At 47.8% G+C, this 17,542-nt stretch overlaps 1 protein-coding gene across 1 annotated transcript; it reads left to right on the top strand.

Annotated features, from left to right (window-relative positions):
• The first annotated feature begins 4,224 nt into the window (after positions 1-4,224).
• On the top strand, positions 4,225-12,441 carry LOC125441885 (low molecular weight neuronal intermediate filament-like). Its single transcript, XM_048512863.1, has 4 exons — positions 4,225-5,188; positions 8,128-8,445; positions 9,746-9,870; positions 10,857-12,441. Exons 1-4 carry the CDS (start codon positions 4,442-4,444, stop codon positions 11,107-11,109), a joined length of 1,443 nt encoding a protein of 480 aa, XP_048368820.1. The 5' UTR covers positions 4,225-4,441; the 3' UTR covers positions 11,110-12,441.
• The last annotated feature ends 5,101 nt before the right edge of the window (positions 12,442-17,542 follow it).

The raw sequence follows: 17,542 nt of genomic DNA, 5'->3' as shown, positions 1-17,542 counted from the left end.
ATGATTGAGATTTCCTCCTTGAAGGCCTCTACCCCTGCATCAGTTTCTCATTCTAGGTAGGATTTATGTTTTTAAGGTTAATGAAAGCTCAGGTCAATACCCAGTGGTATTACCACTTTTTAAAAATTAGCTTTCCTTCAGTGACTTGCATACCTCATGCAAGAAGCAATCTAGATTTACTTTTCCATAAGTACACTCAGCTACAAAAGTCTACATAATAGGCTGTTCTTAAAGACAGAAGAGCAGGGTTTTTTTAAAAAAAAAGCTGGTAAAAAGTTGCTTTTTAAAAAACAGCATTTTAAAAAGTGCCAACCCTACAAAGACAATTGGAGACACGGGCAGAGAAGACCCAGATAGAGTTGCCCCCCCCCCTCTCTTTTTTTTAACAGAACCAGACGTTCTAGTTTCTGTATATCTAGCAGCTGCCAGGCATGCAGAAACCAAGGGGTGTTCCCAAGTAGGGAAATTAAATGTTGACAAAAGCTTCCTGGTTCAGTTCTTTAAAGGAAGGTGCTCTTCAAAGCAGAAGAGTGGGGTTCAGGGGATGGGTAGGAAAGAGGGAGGGTTTCTGAAGGCTTCAGTCCAGAGGGGCAATATGTGGAGTCATGGGGAAGGGCAGGGAATGGCTTCGCTTACACAGATGTATGTGGATGGCGGTGTGTTAATTATTCCCGCATTAAGTCAGTATTGGTTCCCAAGGCGCCGTCTCTGATTGATTGCAAATCCCTTTGATGAGCGGAGATCCGCTTGTGTGCACACACCTTGCCCTGCGCATGCGCTCCTTCCAAATGTGAGCTCCCTTTCAAAATGGATGAATCTTTGCCAGTTGCATTGCACATAAAAGGCACCATTAAAGAAATATTTCTAGGGAAAACTCATTTTGGAACCCACTTACGTCCAAATAATTTCCTTGACACATGCTGGCCCAGCCGAAGTCCACCGTGACCAAGTAATCATGGCCCAGTTCAGTCTCTCTGCTTTCACTGAGGTTTTTAGGTTGTAGACCTTTTGAAGTTCAAAGCAGCTTACTCCGAAATAATAAGTGTATGTAGGACTGCTGTTATAGTGACAAAGCGATGGATTCTCGTTCCATGGTGCGTGGGGGGGTGGGGAGAACTCTTGCCAAGGAGAATTGCAGGCAAGGGGGGTGTAATTAATTCCCCTGCAAATGTTCACCAATCATCTTTTTTACCCCCACCCAAATAGACTCCAGGACTGGAAGAGGCAGACATAAAAAGCCCAGGGAGAATGGGCAGTTGTTTGTCCTTTGCACAATGTACGTGCATGTCTTATGCATTTACCACCACAAGATGTAGAGATTCTCCCTATTTTTGATGGCCTTAAAAAAGGGGGATTAATCAAAAACATGGAGGACAGGTCCATCAATAGCTCTTTCAGTCACAGCAGCTATTCTGAGGTGACTTCATGTTCAGAAGCCATGTTCAGAACCTTAGGAGCTGGGGGCAATTATAGCTGATTAACCACCAGTGCTCTGGTGCGCAGTGAGACCAGAAGAGGCATCCCAGTGCTGGAGGGCCCGCAGTGGCTGCATGCCAGCCGAATTGCCCCTCCACCTAGGTAAATGCCCGGGTATGGCAAATCCACGGGTGCATCCCTTTGGATGGGGCTTATAAGCATACATCACTCTGACAGCGGGCACCATATATATAAATTGTACCTTTTTAGTATGTTGCTTGGCAGCCTATTTAATAACATGATCTTTGGGTCTCATACTAATTTAATTTTGGAAATGTTCTGCATCTCACTGTGAATCATTATCGAACATTTTCTTGTTTTCTTACATGACCACCAAATTGATCATTGTATTTTGGCATTTCCAACATTTACTATTATAATCTTTGTTAGCTTTTGCTACAACTTTTCATGCAATATACCACCAATAAAACATTTTGTACCAGTTTTCTCCTAGCATCTGACATTCCATATATTATTTCTTTTAATCTATAAATTTCCCCATTAATTTATGCTTACATTCTTTCCAAAATTTTGTGTCCATTTTATCATACAGTCTTTCACTTGCTCTCTTTCAGTATCATGTTGGAGTAACAGCCTATACATTTTTCCTAATACATGTTTCATTTCTCCTGCAACTAACTGTTCAAAATTAATTTTCTTTTTCAAATGTCCTCCTTTTGTTGTTAGCTGTCTTTTAAATTTTGAAAGGAGGAGGAGACTTTCTTGATAAACAAGACCAACAGTAGAGTCCTTGCCCAATGGACCTTTGAGAGCCAGCATCGTATAGTGGTTAAGAGCAGGTGCACTCTAATCTGGAGAACCGGGTTTGATTCCCTGCTCTGCCACTTGAACTGTGAAGGCTTATCTGGGGAACTAGATTAGCCTGTGCACTCCAACACATGCCAGCTGGGTGACCCTGGGCTAGTCACAGTTCTTTGGAGCTCTCTCAGCCCCACCCACCTCACAGGGTGTTTGTTGTGGGGGGGGAGAAGATTTTAAGCCCCTTTGAGTCTCCTTACAGGACAGAAAAGGGGGTATACATCCAAACTCTTCTTCTTCTTGCAGTCATCCAGCAAATTAGTGAGATCTGTCTGCTGCTGTGGCCTCACAGCCACCAGCTCAGCTTGTCTGTGCACATCTTCTCATTCCATACAGAAAAGCATAACCTTCAAATCTCCAAGCAATGTTCACCCTGCAAGTGCTAAGAGAGCAATGAGCAGGTGCGAGAGACATGCCTGACTCAGCACGGACACTCCTTCCCTGCCTCCCCCCACCTGCCCCATGAGGTTCTCTTCTTTGAATAATGAAGCATTGATTTCTCAAACAAAGGCGCAGAAATGAAATGGAAGGGCAGCTCGACAGACAGATGGTCCAGGGATAGGGGGAAAGAGGCGCCATCGGCAGCAGAGTCAGAAAGTGAACCTTGCTTTTCATCTGTGCTATAAACCAGTATCGATTTCTTTGCATAGGAAAAATGTGTTTCATAGTCAAAGCAGAAATGGGGCACAAAAGGCTCCTCCTGCAATTAGCTTTCTTTTTGTTCTGATCAGTGTAGCTATAATGAGGCACACAGTATTTTTTTTGGTTCATTTGATCTCTCTAAGATACCCTGGTCTTGTTTTATCCTCACAACAACCATGCAAGGTAGGCAGGGGGCAACTGACCAAGATCACCAGTGGGTTTTCTGGCTAAGCAGTGATTTAATTTCAGATGTACCCAGAGTTCCACTACTTGCAGAATCTGGTTTTTCAGACCTGGTGGAACAAGAACTTGGGTAGGGCAAGTAAAACATGGATTATCTGGGTTGCTCCTCTACAGAGATGTGGCAAATTGGCTAGGAAATGGGATTCTGCCACATCTGGGGCACACACTGATGTGGTTGGATGGAGATCTTGCCTGCCCTGTAAGAAGACTCTGATTCTTGATTTGGCATGTGTAAAGAGAGGCTGCAATGGCTCAGGGCACTTTCGCACGTGCAGAATAATGCACTTTCAATCCATTTTCAATGCACTTTGCAGCTGGATTTTACTGTGTAAAATAGCAAAATCCATGTGCAAACAATTGTGAAAGTGGATTGAAAGTGCATTATTCTGTATGGGCAAAAGTGCCTTCAGTGATGAAGGAAAAGCACTCAGCCCATGGTCTAAGGCATTCTTCCATGATTCTGGCAGACCCCACCCCACAACAGTGCCATGGCCAGCTTTGGTTGAAGGGGTAACACATTTCCAGGAGGAATGGGGAAATCTGGTTCACAGACATTTTGAGACCCCTCTCACCCGAAATACGAACATTTTAATTCTGTGATTGTATCACAGCTACAGAAGAGGTTTTACAATTCATAGATGTTGCCTTATAATGATCTGAATGCCTCCTTTATTTGTCTCTTAAGTTTTCCCATGGATAGGCCTGTGAGAATCCAGGGTGCATCAAAATGGGACAAGTCTGGAAGAATACACCTTTGGGGCACAAACTGCCCCTGCTTTTTTAAAGTCCTCCTTTGAAAAGAAGCTATCCCCCCCCCCAAAAAAAGAAGCTTCCCTGTGACACAAATTCAAATGCCCCCTCCCTTGAAATTCCTAGGTGATGTCAATCATTGTTGTAGGTGGAGGGCCCATCCTTACCTGTCTCCTGCCTCTCCACACAATATTAAACATCACCCCCATACGCACGCACACACATGCAGCCCCCCAGTTTCCTATAACAAGACTCATGTTGCAGCTGGCAGGGCCAATATTTGCTGATCAAGCTATTCTTGGAAACGGGGGGGGGGGGGCAGACCAGCGCCTTCCCTCGCCCCCCGCCCCCACTCGGGATTGCAATTGGTTGCGCGGCCGTAATTTGGGGGTTGCAGCTGCGCCTCGATTGGCGCTCGCTTTTTTATAAAGAGCGACAGAGACACCCCCACCCCCCGGCCGGCGGTCCAGGATCGGTTCCTCTGCGGCACTCGACGCCCTCCCCGCGCAACATGAGCTACAGCCGCGACCTGCGCCTGCCGGCCTCGCCCTACGGCAAGAGGGCCATGGGGGAGTCCTCGGGCGGCCGCAGCAGCCTCCTGTCCGGGGGCGCACGGGCGGGGGCGCCGTCGTCGCTGCTGGGGACAGCTCCCCGAGGCGGCCCGCGCTCGTCGTACTCGTGGTCGTACCGGAGGCTGCCGGCGCCGAGCAGCTCCCTGGACCACCTGGAGGTGCTGCTGTCGGGGGTGGCGGCGCCGTCGAGCGCGCTGAGCAACGAGCTGAAGATCGTGCGCACCAACGAGAAGGAGCAGCTGCAGGGCCTCAACGACCGCTTCGTCACCTACATCGAGAAGGTGCACCACCTGGAGCAGCACAACCGCCTGCTGGAGGCCGAGGTGGCGGCGCTGCGTCAGCGCCTGGCCGAGCCGTCGCGCCTACAGCAGCTCTACGAGCAGGAGATCCGTGAACTGCGCGCCAAGGTGGAGGAGCTGCGCCACGACGCCGACCAGGCGGCCCTGGACAGCCAGCAGCTCGCCCGCGCCCTCCAGCGCCTCCGCGACCAGGCGGCCCACGAGGCGCAGCGCCGGGAGGAGGCCGAGGTGGCCCTGCGCGAAGCCCGCAAGGAGGCCGACCGCGTCGCCCTCGCCCGCCTCGACCTGGAGAAGAAAGTCGAGGCGCTCCTCGACGAGATCGCCTTCCTCCGCCACGTGCACGACGAGGAGGTGGCCGAGCTGCAGGCCGAGATCCAGGAGGCGCAGGTGGGCAGGGAGGGGAGGGGGAACCCCGATCCGGATCCTGGGAAATGCCTGGGGACGGATACAGAGAGGTTTGGGGAAGTCGCCGTCGCAAGTGTGACAGATGGGCCGGCCGCCACCAGCCTCGACGGCCTGGGTCGGACCGATTCGTGGGACTGGCGGAAAGGGACCCTTGTACCTCCTGGAATTAGAGGCTGGGGATAGACGGCGTGAGAGTGCGATCCTGTTCAGAACAGCGCCTCTCCAGCTGTGTTGCAATGAATTAGTTTGGAGTGTGGTCAGTACGTAGCATCGCATTAATACCCTCGCCAGCTCGGAACACGAAGCTGGCCTCCTTACGGGTGCGGAGCCATCCTGGCGCCGTTTTATGTGCTTGGAACCAGGACACCTATTTTGTTGTACTTCTGAGTAAGAAACGCAGCCCCATCCTGCAGGGCGATTTCCAAAGGATGTGCAAGAGGGATTGTTTAGCAGTTGTGTAGCTTCTGCTGCCTTATAGGATTTGCCCCATGCCCCCCCCCCCCCCCCCGCTTCCTCGATTCTCTGATGGCAGATGCAGTGCATGACTCAAAGTGCTCCATAGACAGCATCCTTTTCTCCTTCAGGATATTCTTAAGAGGGGGACTGGGAAGGGCTGGATGAACAATCCAAGTAATAGTTGTTTGAATGCAAGAATATTCTTTGAGGGAATGCCGGTGGAAACCATCTTTTCCTTTAAAGGGCTAATAGTGGCTGTGTGCTACCTTGTGCAATTTGAAAGTATGCCCTGATAATCCATAGCACCCAGTTCTCGGACCGTACATTGGTGGCCGTTTGTGTGGCGCACAGTGATATCCTAAGCAGAGTTACACCATTCCAAGCCCATAGGCTTCATTGGACTGAGAACTGTACTGTTTAGGATGCCACTGTTCAGGCTTTTGAGGGGCTATCAGGCCCCTCCTCTATGCCACAGAGATTGAATGTGCATAATTGGCACACTGAATCTCCCACACTGGAACCATCTGAACATGCCTTTGGAGAACTTTCCTTTGAGAACTCAGGATTTATGGTAACAGTACATTATTTTTAATTCCATTGGCACCCTTTTTTATTTTTAATTCGATTGGCACCCTTTGTTTGGAGCTGAACAAAACCTGTGTTTCACATTCCTGCTTTTTCCTTATCAGAAATCTTAATTCATTAAATAAGGTTGTATTGTGGCACAAAATGAGGTTCTTTATGTGTAAAATAGTTTCAGGGTCAGTCTAGCAATACGGATAAACCAGGTCACCATCTGGGGTGCTGGAATTGGAGGGGCCTGCCTTGTTGTGAGAGGGAGAGAGATGGAGCCTGCACCTCCAGAGGAGGTACCCAGAGTCAATTCAGTGGATTGTTGGCTGATTGATGGAATGTCCTCTTGGGGATGTCAAGAAGGCACTTCTGGTCTCTTATCAGCTGCCCATGACACTGGATGCATCTATAAAGGACAGAAAGTGACAGATGTCAAATAAGTGACAAGAACAAAAAGGTCTCCTGATCAACTCCTGATCAATTAACGCACTTTGCATTTGATTAGACAGCCAAGAGATGAGGAATCACATTTTTAATGCCCTCTGGAGTCAGCCTTGAGTTGTTTCCAGCGGCCTTTGTTGTGAATTAATGCTGCTTTTATCGAGCAGCGCATCAGTGGCCTTGGAGAGGGACAGTCAAGGTCTCTATTGATGTGTGTGGAAATGCAGGCAAAGTCTTCTGGGAGTTTTGTTGGCTTTGTGCTGTTGGAAAGAGGCAGCGGGTGATGCCTGGAAGAAACTCGTTTCCCCCCCCTTCTTTGTCCAGAGCAGCTGCCCAGTGCCTTGGTAGCTGTGTGTGATGCGCCAGCCATGTGGCTTTGTGGCTCCTTTTGTTCTGCTGCTGTCAGCTCTCTCTCTGCTTTGCAGCTTTTCTGCTTGTGGCATCTCCTCGTGAGAGGAACTGGTACACTTGTGGTGGCAACTATCTTTTCCTTTAAAGGGCTAATAGTACTTGGGTGCTGCCTTGTGTGTGTGTGAGGGGGAGCAAACCCCATTCGGAAGCAGCAGACTTTTTGGATGTCACTGAGCTTTGAAAGATCTCCATCTCTTATAGCCAAAGAGAGGCGGGGGCAGCGGGGCTGCTAGCAAGGTCAAAATATAACTTGTCGTTGGGTGGAAACAGGAGCTGAGGTTTTGCTACCAGGTCTCCTTGCAATTCTGGAGGGCTGAGCTCTCACCTGCCATGCCCAGTGGGATTTTTCTCCCAGGCTGCCCTTAAGTTGGCAGAGCAAGGAAGGCTTCAGCCAGTCAACCATAGCAAGGTGTAAAGTAGGGAGTGATAGAAAAATCAGACATCCTCCTATTCTTTTTTTTTTTAGACATGAATGAAGGGAGCTGTGAATAAACCAATCTGGCTGTTCCTATTATATCTACTTTGATTCTTAGGGCGGAGCTACATGTTACTTTTCTTTAAGAGAGAGAGAGATGGGTCCTGATTTCCTGGACCCAGCTTTGATTTCCTGCAGCCTCACAACAGCTGCACAGAATGGCTTCTTTTAAGGACAGGAGATCCCAAATAGGCTAGGAATTCCACCACTGGGGAAAGAAGGGTTCCTGACCCCTCCCCCCCCTGTCATTTTCCCATGCAAAAACAGCCTGGGGGCGTTTTTTACCCTTTTTTCTGCTCTGTGTGGAGTATTCTGTGCACATGGAGCAGCAGAATCAGAGAAGTATCACCCACCCATTTGTGGCAGTTAGTTCCATCAGCTGATTTACCTATCATACATAAAGAAGTTTCCCCCCCCCCCCCGTTGTCTGTTTCAAACCCCTTTATGTTCAATCAGTTGACCACATTCCCAACAACAGCAGATGCTGAGAGTGTCACAGACAAAATGTCAGAGCAAATGAATGCCTTTCATAACATGTGATCCTCTTCATGGTGCTCCTCTCTAGGTCTCTGTGGAGGTAGATGTGAGCAAGCCAGACCTCACGGCGGCCTTGAAGGAGATCCGTACTCAATATGAAGTGCTCTCTGCCCGGAACCAGCAGTCCGCCGAGGAGTGGTACAAATCCAAGTTTGCCAATTTCACCGAGGAAGCTGCCCGCAGCAACAACAGCATCCGCCAGGCCAAGGAGGAGCTCTCGGAGTACCGCCGCCAGCTGCAAGCCCGGAACATTGAGATGGAGGCCCTGCGCAGTGCCAATGAGTCCTTGGAGAGGCAGCTGCAGGAGGCGGAGGAGAGGAACAGCCAAGATATCCACAACATGCAGGTGGGAGCTTCTTGCTGGCTGTGCCTTTCATTGAAAGGAAAAGGCAAGAGGCTAGTTCTCATGGTTGGAAGTGTGTGGGTGGAGTCTGTTGGAAATTCAGAAGCCAGGGTGTTGACTCCTCAGCAGGGTTATCAAAACCAGGATGAATTATACAGGACAGTAGTACGCACAGAAGAAATGGTAGAAAAGAAGGAGGAGGAGGAGGAGGAGTAGTTTAGATTTATATCCCCCCTTTCTCTCCTGTAAGGAGACTCAAAGGGGCTTACAATCTCCTTTCCCTTCCTCCCTCACAACAAACACCCTGTGAGGTAGGTGGGGCTGAGAGAGCTCAGAAGAACTGTGACTAGCCCAAGGTCACCCAGCTGGCATCTGTGGGAGTGCACAGGCTAATCTGAATTCCCCATTTAAGCCTCCACAGCTCAAGTGGCAGAGCAGGGAATCAAACCCGGTTCCTCCAGTTTAGAATGCACCTGTTCTTAACCACTACGCCAGACTAAACTGATGGTGCCTACAGGTCCATCCCATGGCCATGGCCATCCTTTTAGAAGCAGCACTTGTGGGTTTTTTAAAAAAATTGTTGTGAGGCATGCATTCCTCCTGAATGTACTGCTCAGAACTTTAGACTTTTCAGCAGACTTTTGGAGCCAGCATGGTGTAGTGGATAAGAACAGATGGATTCTAATCTGAAGAACCAGGTTAGATTCCCATCTCCTCCACCTGAGTGGCAGAGGCTTATCTGGTGAGCCAGATGTGTTTCCCTACTCCTACATTCCTGCTGGGTGACCTTGGGCTAGTCACAGAACTTTCTCAGCCCACCTACCTCACAAGGTATCTGTTGTGGGGAAAGGAAGGGAAAGGAGCTTGTAAGCCACCTTGAATCTCCTTATAGAAGAGACCAGTGGGATATATAAATCCAAACTCTTCTTTTTCTTCTTCAAAGCGTGGGGATTGGGCTATGTAGGTATCTCATTGAAATGCAGCTTGGAAAGGATGATGATCAATCTTGGCTGATTTGTAATGGTAACAAATAAAGATTGATTTATTTTAAATGGCCATAGAGAGAAGGGTTTGTTGGGAAACAGGGTTAAGCATCCTTTCCCCAGTGTTGCTTTTTGAGGTAGAACCCACAAATAGTTGAAGTGGTACATCCTGCTTCAAGCAAGACAGTACAGTTAAGAAATGTAAGGGGCCTTCTTTACTGTCTGCTGTCCTGATCAAATGGGCAGCCTCCCTCTCCAAGGCAGTATTTCGTTTAAAAAGACAGCATCAGAAGAGCTCCCATTCAATTGTGTGTTTTCAGGAGACTGTAAACCAGCTGGAAAACGCCTTGAGGACAACCAAGGGAGAGATGGCACGCCACCTCCGGGAGTACCAGGATCTACTGAATGTGAAGATGGCCCTGGATATTGAAATAGCAGCATATAGGTGAGATCTGCTAGGAAGCTGCCTCCTCTTGATCATGGTCCATGGTGGGAGAGCTGGGGTGGACAAACAGCCTTGTCACATATAAGTAACGAACTGCTTTGCATTGTTAAGAGTTGAGCACTGGGAAGACCAACCCAGGATATTGTGATGCCAGAAGCAGATGGTCTAAGATGGCATGCCTTCATCTTTGCTGCTTGGTGTGCACACATCCCACTGGGAAGATGCACAACAAGAAGAGCTCGGCTGAACTCTTTTTCATGACATGCAGGGAAGATGTTGGCATGGAAGAGCTAGCATGGGGCAGTGGGTAGAGTGCGGGTCTGGTACCAGGGAAATCCAGGTCCCGCCACAAAGTACACTTGGGATTCTTGGACCAGTCACTCTGTTAGTCCCACCTGTTGTGAGGGACAGAGGACCCTAGGCCCTGTACTCTCCTTGGTGAACAGACTGGGTAGAAATCAGCTCAGTGCTGACCTTTTGTATGGGCAGGGGACCACAGAAAGGAGATTCCCCCACACCTGGTGCCCCAGGGCAATACAGTCCAGGAAAAAACTTCACTGCCTATAATGGAGGCAGCACTTAGGCACATTCTTGACAATGGAAATTGATGTACAATCACACGAGGGAGGAACGTGGTTTCAGCCAAACAGCTACACACTGATGGCAAGAGGCATTTGCAGGCTATATTAGTGCTTTAAGGAAATATCCTTGTTTCCTTCCAGCCAACTGCTTTTATCTCATCAAGCCCAAATGGTAGCAGCAATAGCCAAGGAATGGTCATACCCGTCTTTCCCAAACGCTATCTGTCTTCTGCAAATGGCTTTTGCCATGACAGATTTCCAGACTTGTGAATCAACTGTGATTATTTTTCAATCAGCAAAAGATGACCTTGGCTTGTTTCCTGAGATGCCAACAGTGGCCACTGGGAAGCCTGCTGGGGTCTTTGGAGCCACCTTGGATGAGGCTTTTGTTTATTTTCTCTGTAGAAAACTGCTGGAAGGAGAAGAGACCCGGCTCAGCACAGTCAGCAGCAGCAGCAACACCACATTCGCCCTCAGCTATCCTTTCTCTTCGAGTCCCTTGTCCAATTTCAAAGGCTTCTCGACCAGCAGGGTGACTATCAAGAAGGAGAAGAAGGGGGATGGCTTGGAGGATACCAAGTTCCCAGCGGATCCAAAGACTGCAGAGGAGGAGGAGTCTGGAAATGAGAAGGTGGACAAAGTGACACCCACAAACTAGATTGGCTGAAAGCATCTTCAGAAATCCTCGCAAGGGAGAAGAATGGTACCCTTTTCATAGGCTACTTCTCACAGTTGGTTTTTCAGACATGGGAAGGCTCAGGTAATGTTTGCGTAAACATCAGAATTCATCAGAATTGCGCAATCATCAGAAATCACTGGACACAGTGTGTAACAGACTTCTCTCTGTGACACACCTCTGAAGATGCCAGCCACAGATGCAGGTGAAATGTTAGGAACAAGATCTAACAGACCATGGCCACATAGCTTGGAAAACCCACCACCACCAGTTGAATCCGGCTGTGAAAGCCTTCGACAATACATCAGAATTCTTGGTGCATATACAAGGCTGTCCGACAGACCCGCTCCACTCGGGCAACCCAGTTTCCAGCTGTATCAGGCATCTGGTTCATGTTGTGCTCAGGGATGCAGGGTTCCAGGGCAGCTGTACAAAATATATAGATGACTGGGCCTCTTAGCTCTGGAAGTTTCCCCAGGTCTGAAACACTTGACGTGAACTGTAGCTGTTGAAGAGGAAGCCTGTATGAGGGATCCAGCTCTGGGGTTGTGTCCAAGAGATCTCCTCTTCGCCTCTCTTTCTCTTCAAACTGTTTGTCTTGAGAGATTGTAAACTTTAGAGTTCTCAGTCAGTGTCCTTTGGGAGCTGGGCCTCAAACTCTCTCAGTGTGAAGAATGTAATACTTCACAACTCCCCTTCCCCTTCATTAAAATACCCATTTAACTTCAAGCCGAAATTGAATGTGAAAAAAGTCGCAAGAGGCTTCTTCACCAAGAATCCTCACCTTTTATTTATCTATTTACTTCTTTTATGGTCTGACTTCCTTGTAGAGAGTCCAGGCATACTGTTTCTTCAAACCCTGTGATCTCCAACCAGGGCTGGAATGACACAAATTATGTCCTGTTGTTTGTTCTAATCAACAAACTTTTAAGTGGATCTACTGGTGTTAGAACATCCACTTCAAGGATAAGAACTGACCATACTGATGTTCCCCTTTCATCTGAAGGCCTAAATATCTATATCCGTGCACTGATACATGTAGGGACAAGTGATGTTTTTTGTAGTTCCTTGTTTTATTTATTTTTTTAATGGGAGGAATGGCTTCTGTAGTACATTCAGCGGGAAGTAAAATACTCAGAAGGAGGACTGAACAATAAGGTGTTGATCAGCTATAGAACTTCCATGTTGCCGTCAGTGTCTTAATTCCCTTTACTTTGTTCAATCTCAAAGCTAAACTGCACATTTGGAGTAAGCCTAAACTGAGGTTATTTATTTATTTATTATCAAACTTATATTCTGCTCTGCCCCATAGGGCTTAGAGCAGGGGTAGGGAACCTGCGGCTCTCCAGATGTTCAGGAACTACAATTCCCATCAGCCTCTGTCAGCATGGCCAATTGGCCATGCTGGTAGGGGCTGATGGGAATTGTAGTTCCTGAACATCTGGAGAGCCGCAGGTTCCCTACCCCTGGCTTAGAGCAACTTACATTCAAGATTAAAACAAAATACATCAATAAAATACAGATTAAAATACATGCAGTACCATAAAAGACATTAATAAAGTAGAATACATTAAAATAAAATACATTACATGCCTTAAAATTAAAAAATGCATTAAAATGGGTCTTCTTAGAATTTAATTTAGCGGGGCTTACTTCCAGGAAAGTGAATTTAGGACTGCAACCACAGTTACTCAGCCATGTGTCACAATTGCCGTTTCAATCCTGCCATTTCCCAACACCAAATCGATTCTCTGCAAGAGCTACAGTATTAATTCAAATGCAAGGATAATTTTTTTCCAAGTACACCAAAAAAGAGGGGGTTGTTTTACATTTGTATCCAAGTTACAGCTATGTATATAATATTTTTTTGTTGTGTGTACACCATTGCAGTCATTCGTGTCTGGATTGGCTTATACAGACAGGAAAATCCAGTTGCAGATGTTTGCTGTAGCACACTGATTGTCAAATATCCATAGATGTCTGAGTGGAGCCCTAGAGTAGAAAACATGTGTTGCGTGATTAGGAAGATTTACAGACCAATCCAGGGGCGGGGGGAACACGAATCTCCCTCTGGAGACAGTCCAGGTCTATGTTGGCAGATTTGCCCGTCTCGAGGCACTTACCCCAGTGAAGGGGCAAATCTTCCAGCTCCCAGCCTCTGTGGCACCCAGCTCCATGTTGCACTCCCAAGTTGCATCAGCATGGTGGGGGTGTTCCTGAGGGTGGAGCCGATCTTAGTCAGTTTCCACTGCCCATTCAGCCCCCTTGCACTGGAAGAGCCAGCCTTGGACATATGCCACGTTTCCCATGATGTATGTCCCATTTCCCCTACAAGGGATTCTGGTGGGCCTTTTAGTTTGTTTGCTCTTGGGGCTTCCTACGCTGCAGGGGGAATCCCTTTGGAGGGGGCAGAGTGGTGGTTCTGCCCCTGCCCAACTGGGCTGTTAGCTGGATATTTTGAATGTAGTCAACAATGACTGATCCTTAAGGGACGGCAGGGCCTTTAAGATAGGTTGAGGCATTTGGATATTGGAGATTGGTTCAGCCATTTTGAAATTTTGTTGGCAAAGTTTTTCCTCACTTAATTTTTTTTTAGCAAAACTTTAGAGTAATCCAAATGTGAAGTATACCAGGAGCATGTGCTAGTTTGTACTGTTTTTTAAAAAATTGAATGTGATCAGAATGTCTACTCTGTGGTTTTTGAATTTTTTCTTCAATCTCCCTCTCCCCAACATATCACACAGTGGTTCTGAAAATTACCTCAGTTCCACAAACTGTGCATCCCGTGGCACAGGGGAGGCCAGCCCAAAACATCCTTGAGAGAAGATCACTTATTGTGTAGGTTCTTGGATCTCGGCCTTTTGAGGCTCAAGTAACTCTGCAGGATATTGGGAAACAGTTGTGCTAATTTCAGAGTCTTAGGAGGGATCAAGTACGTATTTATACAAATAAATAAAAATAAATGTATGTCTCACTGCTCTGAACCCTGGATAGAAAAGGGGAGCTAAATACTTCTCCATAGGCCTCCGTTTTCCTCTCCAGCCTTGCTGCTGTCAACATTTGTGTTTTGATCTCTGGCTCACTTCCAGTAAACCTCTTTCACTTTGGAGGTAGACATCGATATAAATGGACATGAATCCCATCCTATCTAATTGGGTACTAGTAGAAGTGCCAGCTGCCAAGAACTGGGAAGATTAGAAAAAATGAGGGTGATCCAATCAGAACTAAGGTCTGAGGTCTCCCAAGATGCAGACTGGCAATGCTTTGAGAGTCTCTGGGGGTATACAAAAGCCGAACATTCATCCCAAGGTTAAATATGGAATCCTTTCCCACAGTAGTTTGACATCCAACAATACAGTGAATTAGCAGAATCTTCGCAGTCAATTTTGACTGAAAAAGACCAGACTGTGTTTCTGAACCGTTCCCATTCATTTCTGTGGGGCTTGCACAGGAGGCTAGCGGCTGCTAGCAAATTTGGTCCTGCCACCTTTGAATGTTTCTGAAATCTGGTGCTATTAGAAAATGTTCTGCATGTTCAAATATAGGGAGCGTGTGAGTGTTTGTGTGTATGTATATACCCACACAGATGCATAATAGAATACAAACTGAATGGTCGTGTTTCAAGTGGTATTGTTTAATAATTGGTGTGGTTTGTGCATGATGCTCCATTCCAAATGACTTATTGTGATGTCTTTTTATTGTTTTTTAATATATTTAGATTTATTTGCAAGGCCAATAAAATGGAAAAGAAAAAAAACCCAACCAACAGGCTTGTGTTGTTTTCTGGGTAATGCTGGGTATTTCATCTCAGAGGACCTCACCTGAAGAAGCTAGAAGGAAACTGGAAAGATTTTCATAAGACTCCAATTTGGGGGTGGGCAGATGGGGATTTTCCAGTCTTGCTAGGTTGACACCTGATTATTCAGAAAGCAAATTTAAAGGAAATACGATGGCTCCTTCTTTGGAGAAACACTGGAAGTACAGGGTATATTCTGAGCTTTTCTCCTGACAGCATAAACAGCTGGTACATCACCCACCTAGCCATAATTCCTGCGCAAGCACACGATAGAACATTTTCTGACCAAAAAGAAAAACTATGCGGGGGGGGGGGGGGGCACCAATATTTATCTCCACTTTTCTGATGTAACCATATAGCCTGCTCTATGTCTATCTTGAATGGTATACCCCATGATTGATATGTACAAGGAGTCTGTTTCTTGCATTCTTCTGTTTCTCCTTTGATGCCTTATTGCTTGATAACAAATGTAAATAACTAGCCAAGACCCTGAAAGACATCTTGGCAGGAGGGAGGATTCACAGGTGGTATAACTTTTTCCCTTCCCTGTACTTGAGATACCTAGGCTCCTAAACAATCCTTTTCACACTTTTGCTGGGAAAATGGGAGGGACTGAATCTGGGATAAAATGGCCTATTTAAAATCATAAAATCCAAACGATAAACCTCAAATGATTTCATAAATCCAAACGATAAATCTCAGGGAGCAGCAGTGTAGTGGTTAAGAGCACTTGTCCTCTAATCAGGAGGAACTGGGTTTGATTTCCTGCTCTGCTGCCTGAGCTGTGGAGGCTTATCTGGGGAATTCACAGTTCTTCAGAGCTCTCTCAGTCCCTTACCTCACAGGGTATTTGTTGTGAGGGGGGAAGGGAAAGGAGTTTGTAAGACCCTTTGAGTCTCCTTACAGGGGAGAAAGGGGGGGGGATATAAATCCAACTCTTCTTCGTCATCATCTCACATCAGACAGCGCTGAAACAGTTTGCAACCCCAAGGTTTAAGGGTAAAAAGAAATTGAGGGGGCGGGGAGAGAAGCGGCACGAGGGAGGAGAGCCAGCGACATTTTGGGGAAGGGAAGATGCCCCCATTATCATAGCCGTGCATTATCTCCGGCATTATCGCCTGCCCGCCCCCCACCTCGCCAGCCTCTCCTGGCAGTTGGATCCACCCCACATCCCTGGGGCAGATTCTTCTGCTTCCTGGGGACCCCACCACAAAGAGGGGGGCTGGCAATGGAGACCCCCTTTCTGCCTCCGGGGAGTCTGTTCTTCCTGCTTGTGGGGGGCATCCCCAATCGCCAAATGTAACTCAAGGCTTCTGCCCCTTCCCCAAATGCTACTGGCCTCCTCCAGCCATCCCTTTCCTTCCCTCCCCAAAGCCCCTTTTGCAAAGCGAGGGGGAGGGCTTTGGAGGACGTGTCTCCGCACCAAGGAAATGAACTCCTAGAGAGGCCTGCAAGGAAGGGGGCGGGGAGGCCACTTCCTTCCTTCTGGGGGCGGGGGAGCTTTGTTGCTTCCACTCTTGTAGCCCATCAGAAGCTTCTTCCCAGTGAGTCAAAGGGGTTGGGGACCTACGGATGCAAAGCTGGGAAATGTGGGGTGGGTAGAAGGGGGATCAGGGGCCCCGATCCGGGAAAGCTGCCCCACATCACAGCCTGGGGAGGGGGCTGCTCCCTCTGGCGCCCCTCTTTCACTCGTCCACTCTGCACAAGGTTGGGGGGGAGGGCGGAGATGAAGCCCCTTCCCTGCATTGCGGAGGCCTGGCGAGTGATGTAGCTTTGCAGGGTGCGGGGCAGGGAGAAAGCAACAGTCTGGACGAGTATGATTGATCAAGGCTGAGGAGGGGCTGCTGATTTGGGGAGAGAGCAGCAGTGACATTGTGGTTAAGAGCAGTGGTGCATTCTAATCTGGAGGAACTGGGTTTGATTCCCTCCCCCCTCTGCCGCTTGAGCTGTGGAGGCTTATCTGGGGAATTCAGATTAGCCAGCTGGGTTACCTTGGGCTAGTCACAGTTCTTCTGAGCTCTCTCAGCCCCACTTACCTCACAGGGTGTATGTTGGGCGGGGGGTAGAAAGGAGATTGTCAGCCCCTTTGAATCTCCTTACAGGAGAGAAAGGGGGGGGGGGGATAAATCCAAATTCTTCTCCTTGTACCTCCTCTGCTTCTTGGCAGTCTGGCTCCAGCTGGCCTTTCCTTGCATCCACATCAGAATACAAAAATGCAGCTGTCTGCTTTTGGGGAAATCAATGAGGGAGAGCCCCCCCCCTTCCAATCCCCCTCTCATTCTCCCTATTGAATTATTGGCTGTCTGCATTGTGGGCTGCTTTTCTACTATGCTGCTTGTGTACAAAGTGGGGAGTCACCGCAGGCTTCTTGAGACGATGTACCAGAGTTGCAGGATCTTTTCAGGGTCAGCAGTGCTGGGTGCTGGATGGAAGAACAGAGGGAAGGCCCCCATCAGGCATGCCTAGCAGACAGTCTCAGACTGGATTCATTCAAGCAAAGACAGGGGCACAGTCAGAGATGGGATTCAGCAGGTTCACACCACTTCGGCAGAAGCGGTTGTTAAAATGGTGCTTGTAAGCAACTAGTTGCTAAATTATTTGAATCCCACCACTGGAATC

The sequence above is a fragment of the Sphaerodactylus townsendi genome, linkage group LG12 (genome assembly GCF_021028975.2).
Source record: "Sphaerodactylus townsendi isolate TG3544 linkage group LG12, MPM_Stown_v2.3, whole genome shotgun sequence".
Lineage (NCBI taxonomy): Eukaryota > Metazoa > Chordata > Lepidosauria > Squamata > Sphaerodactylidae > Sphaerodactylus > Sphaerodactylus townsendi.
Note: the sequence above shows the minus strand (reverse complement) of the source record. Positions and strands in the feature narration are given on the sequence as shown.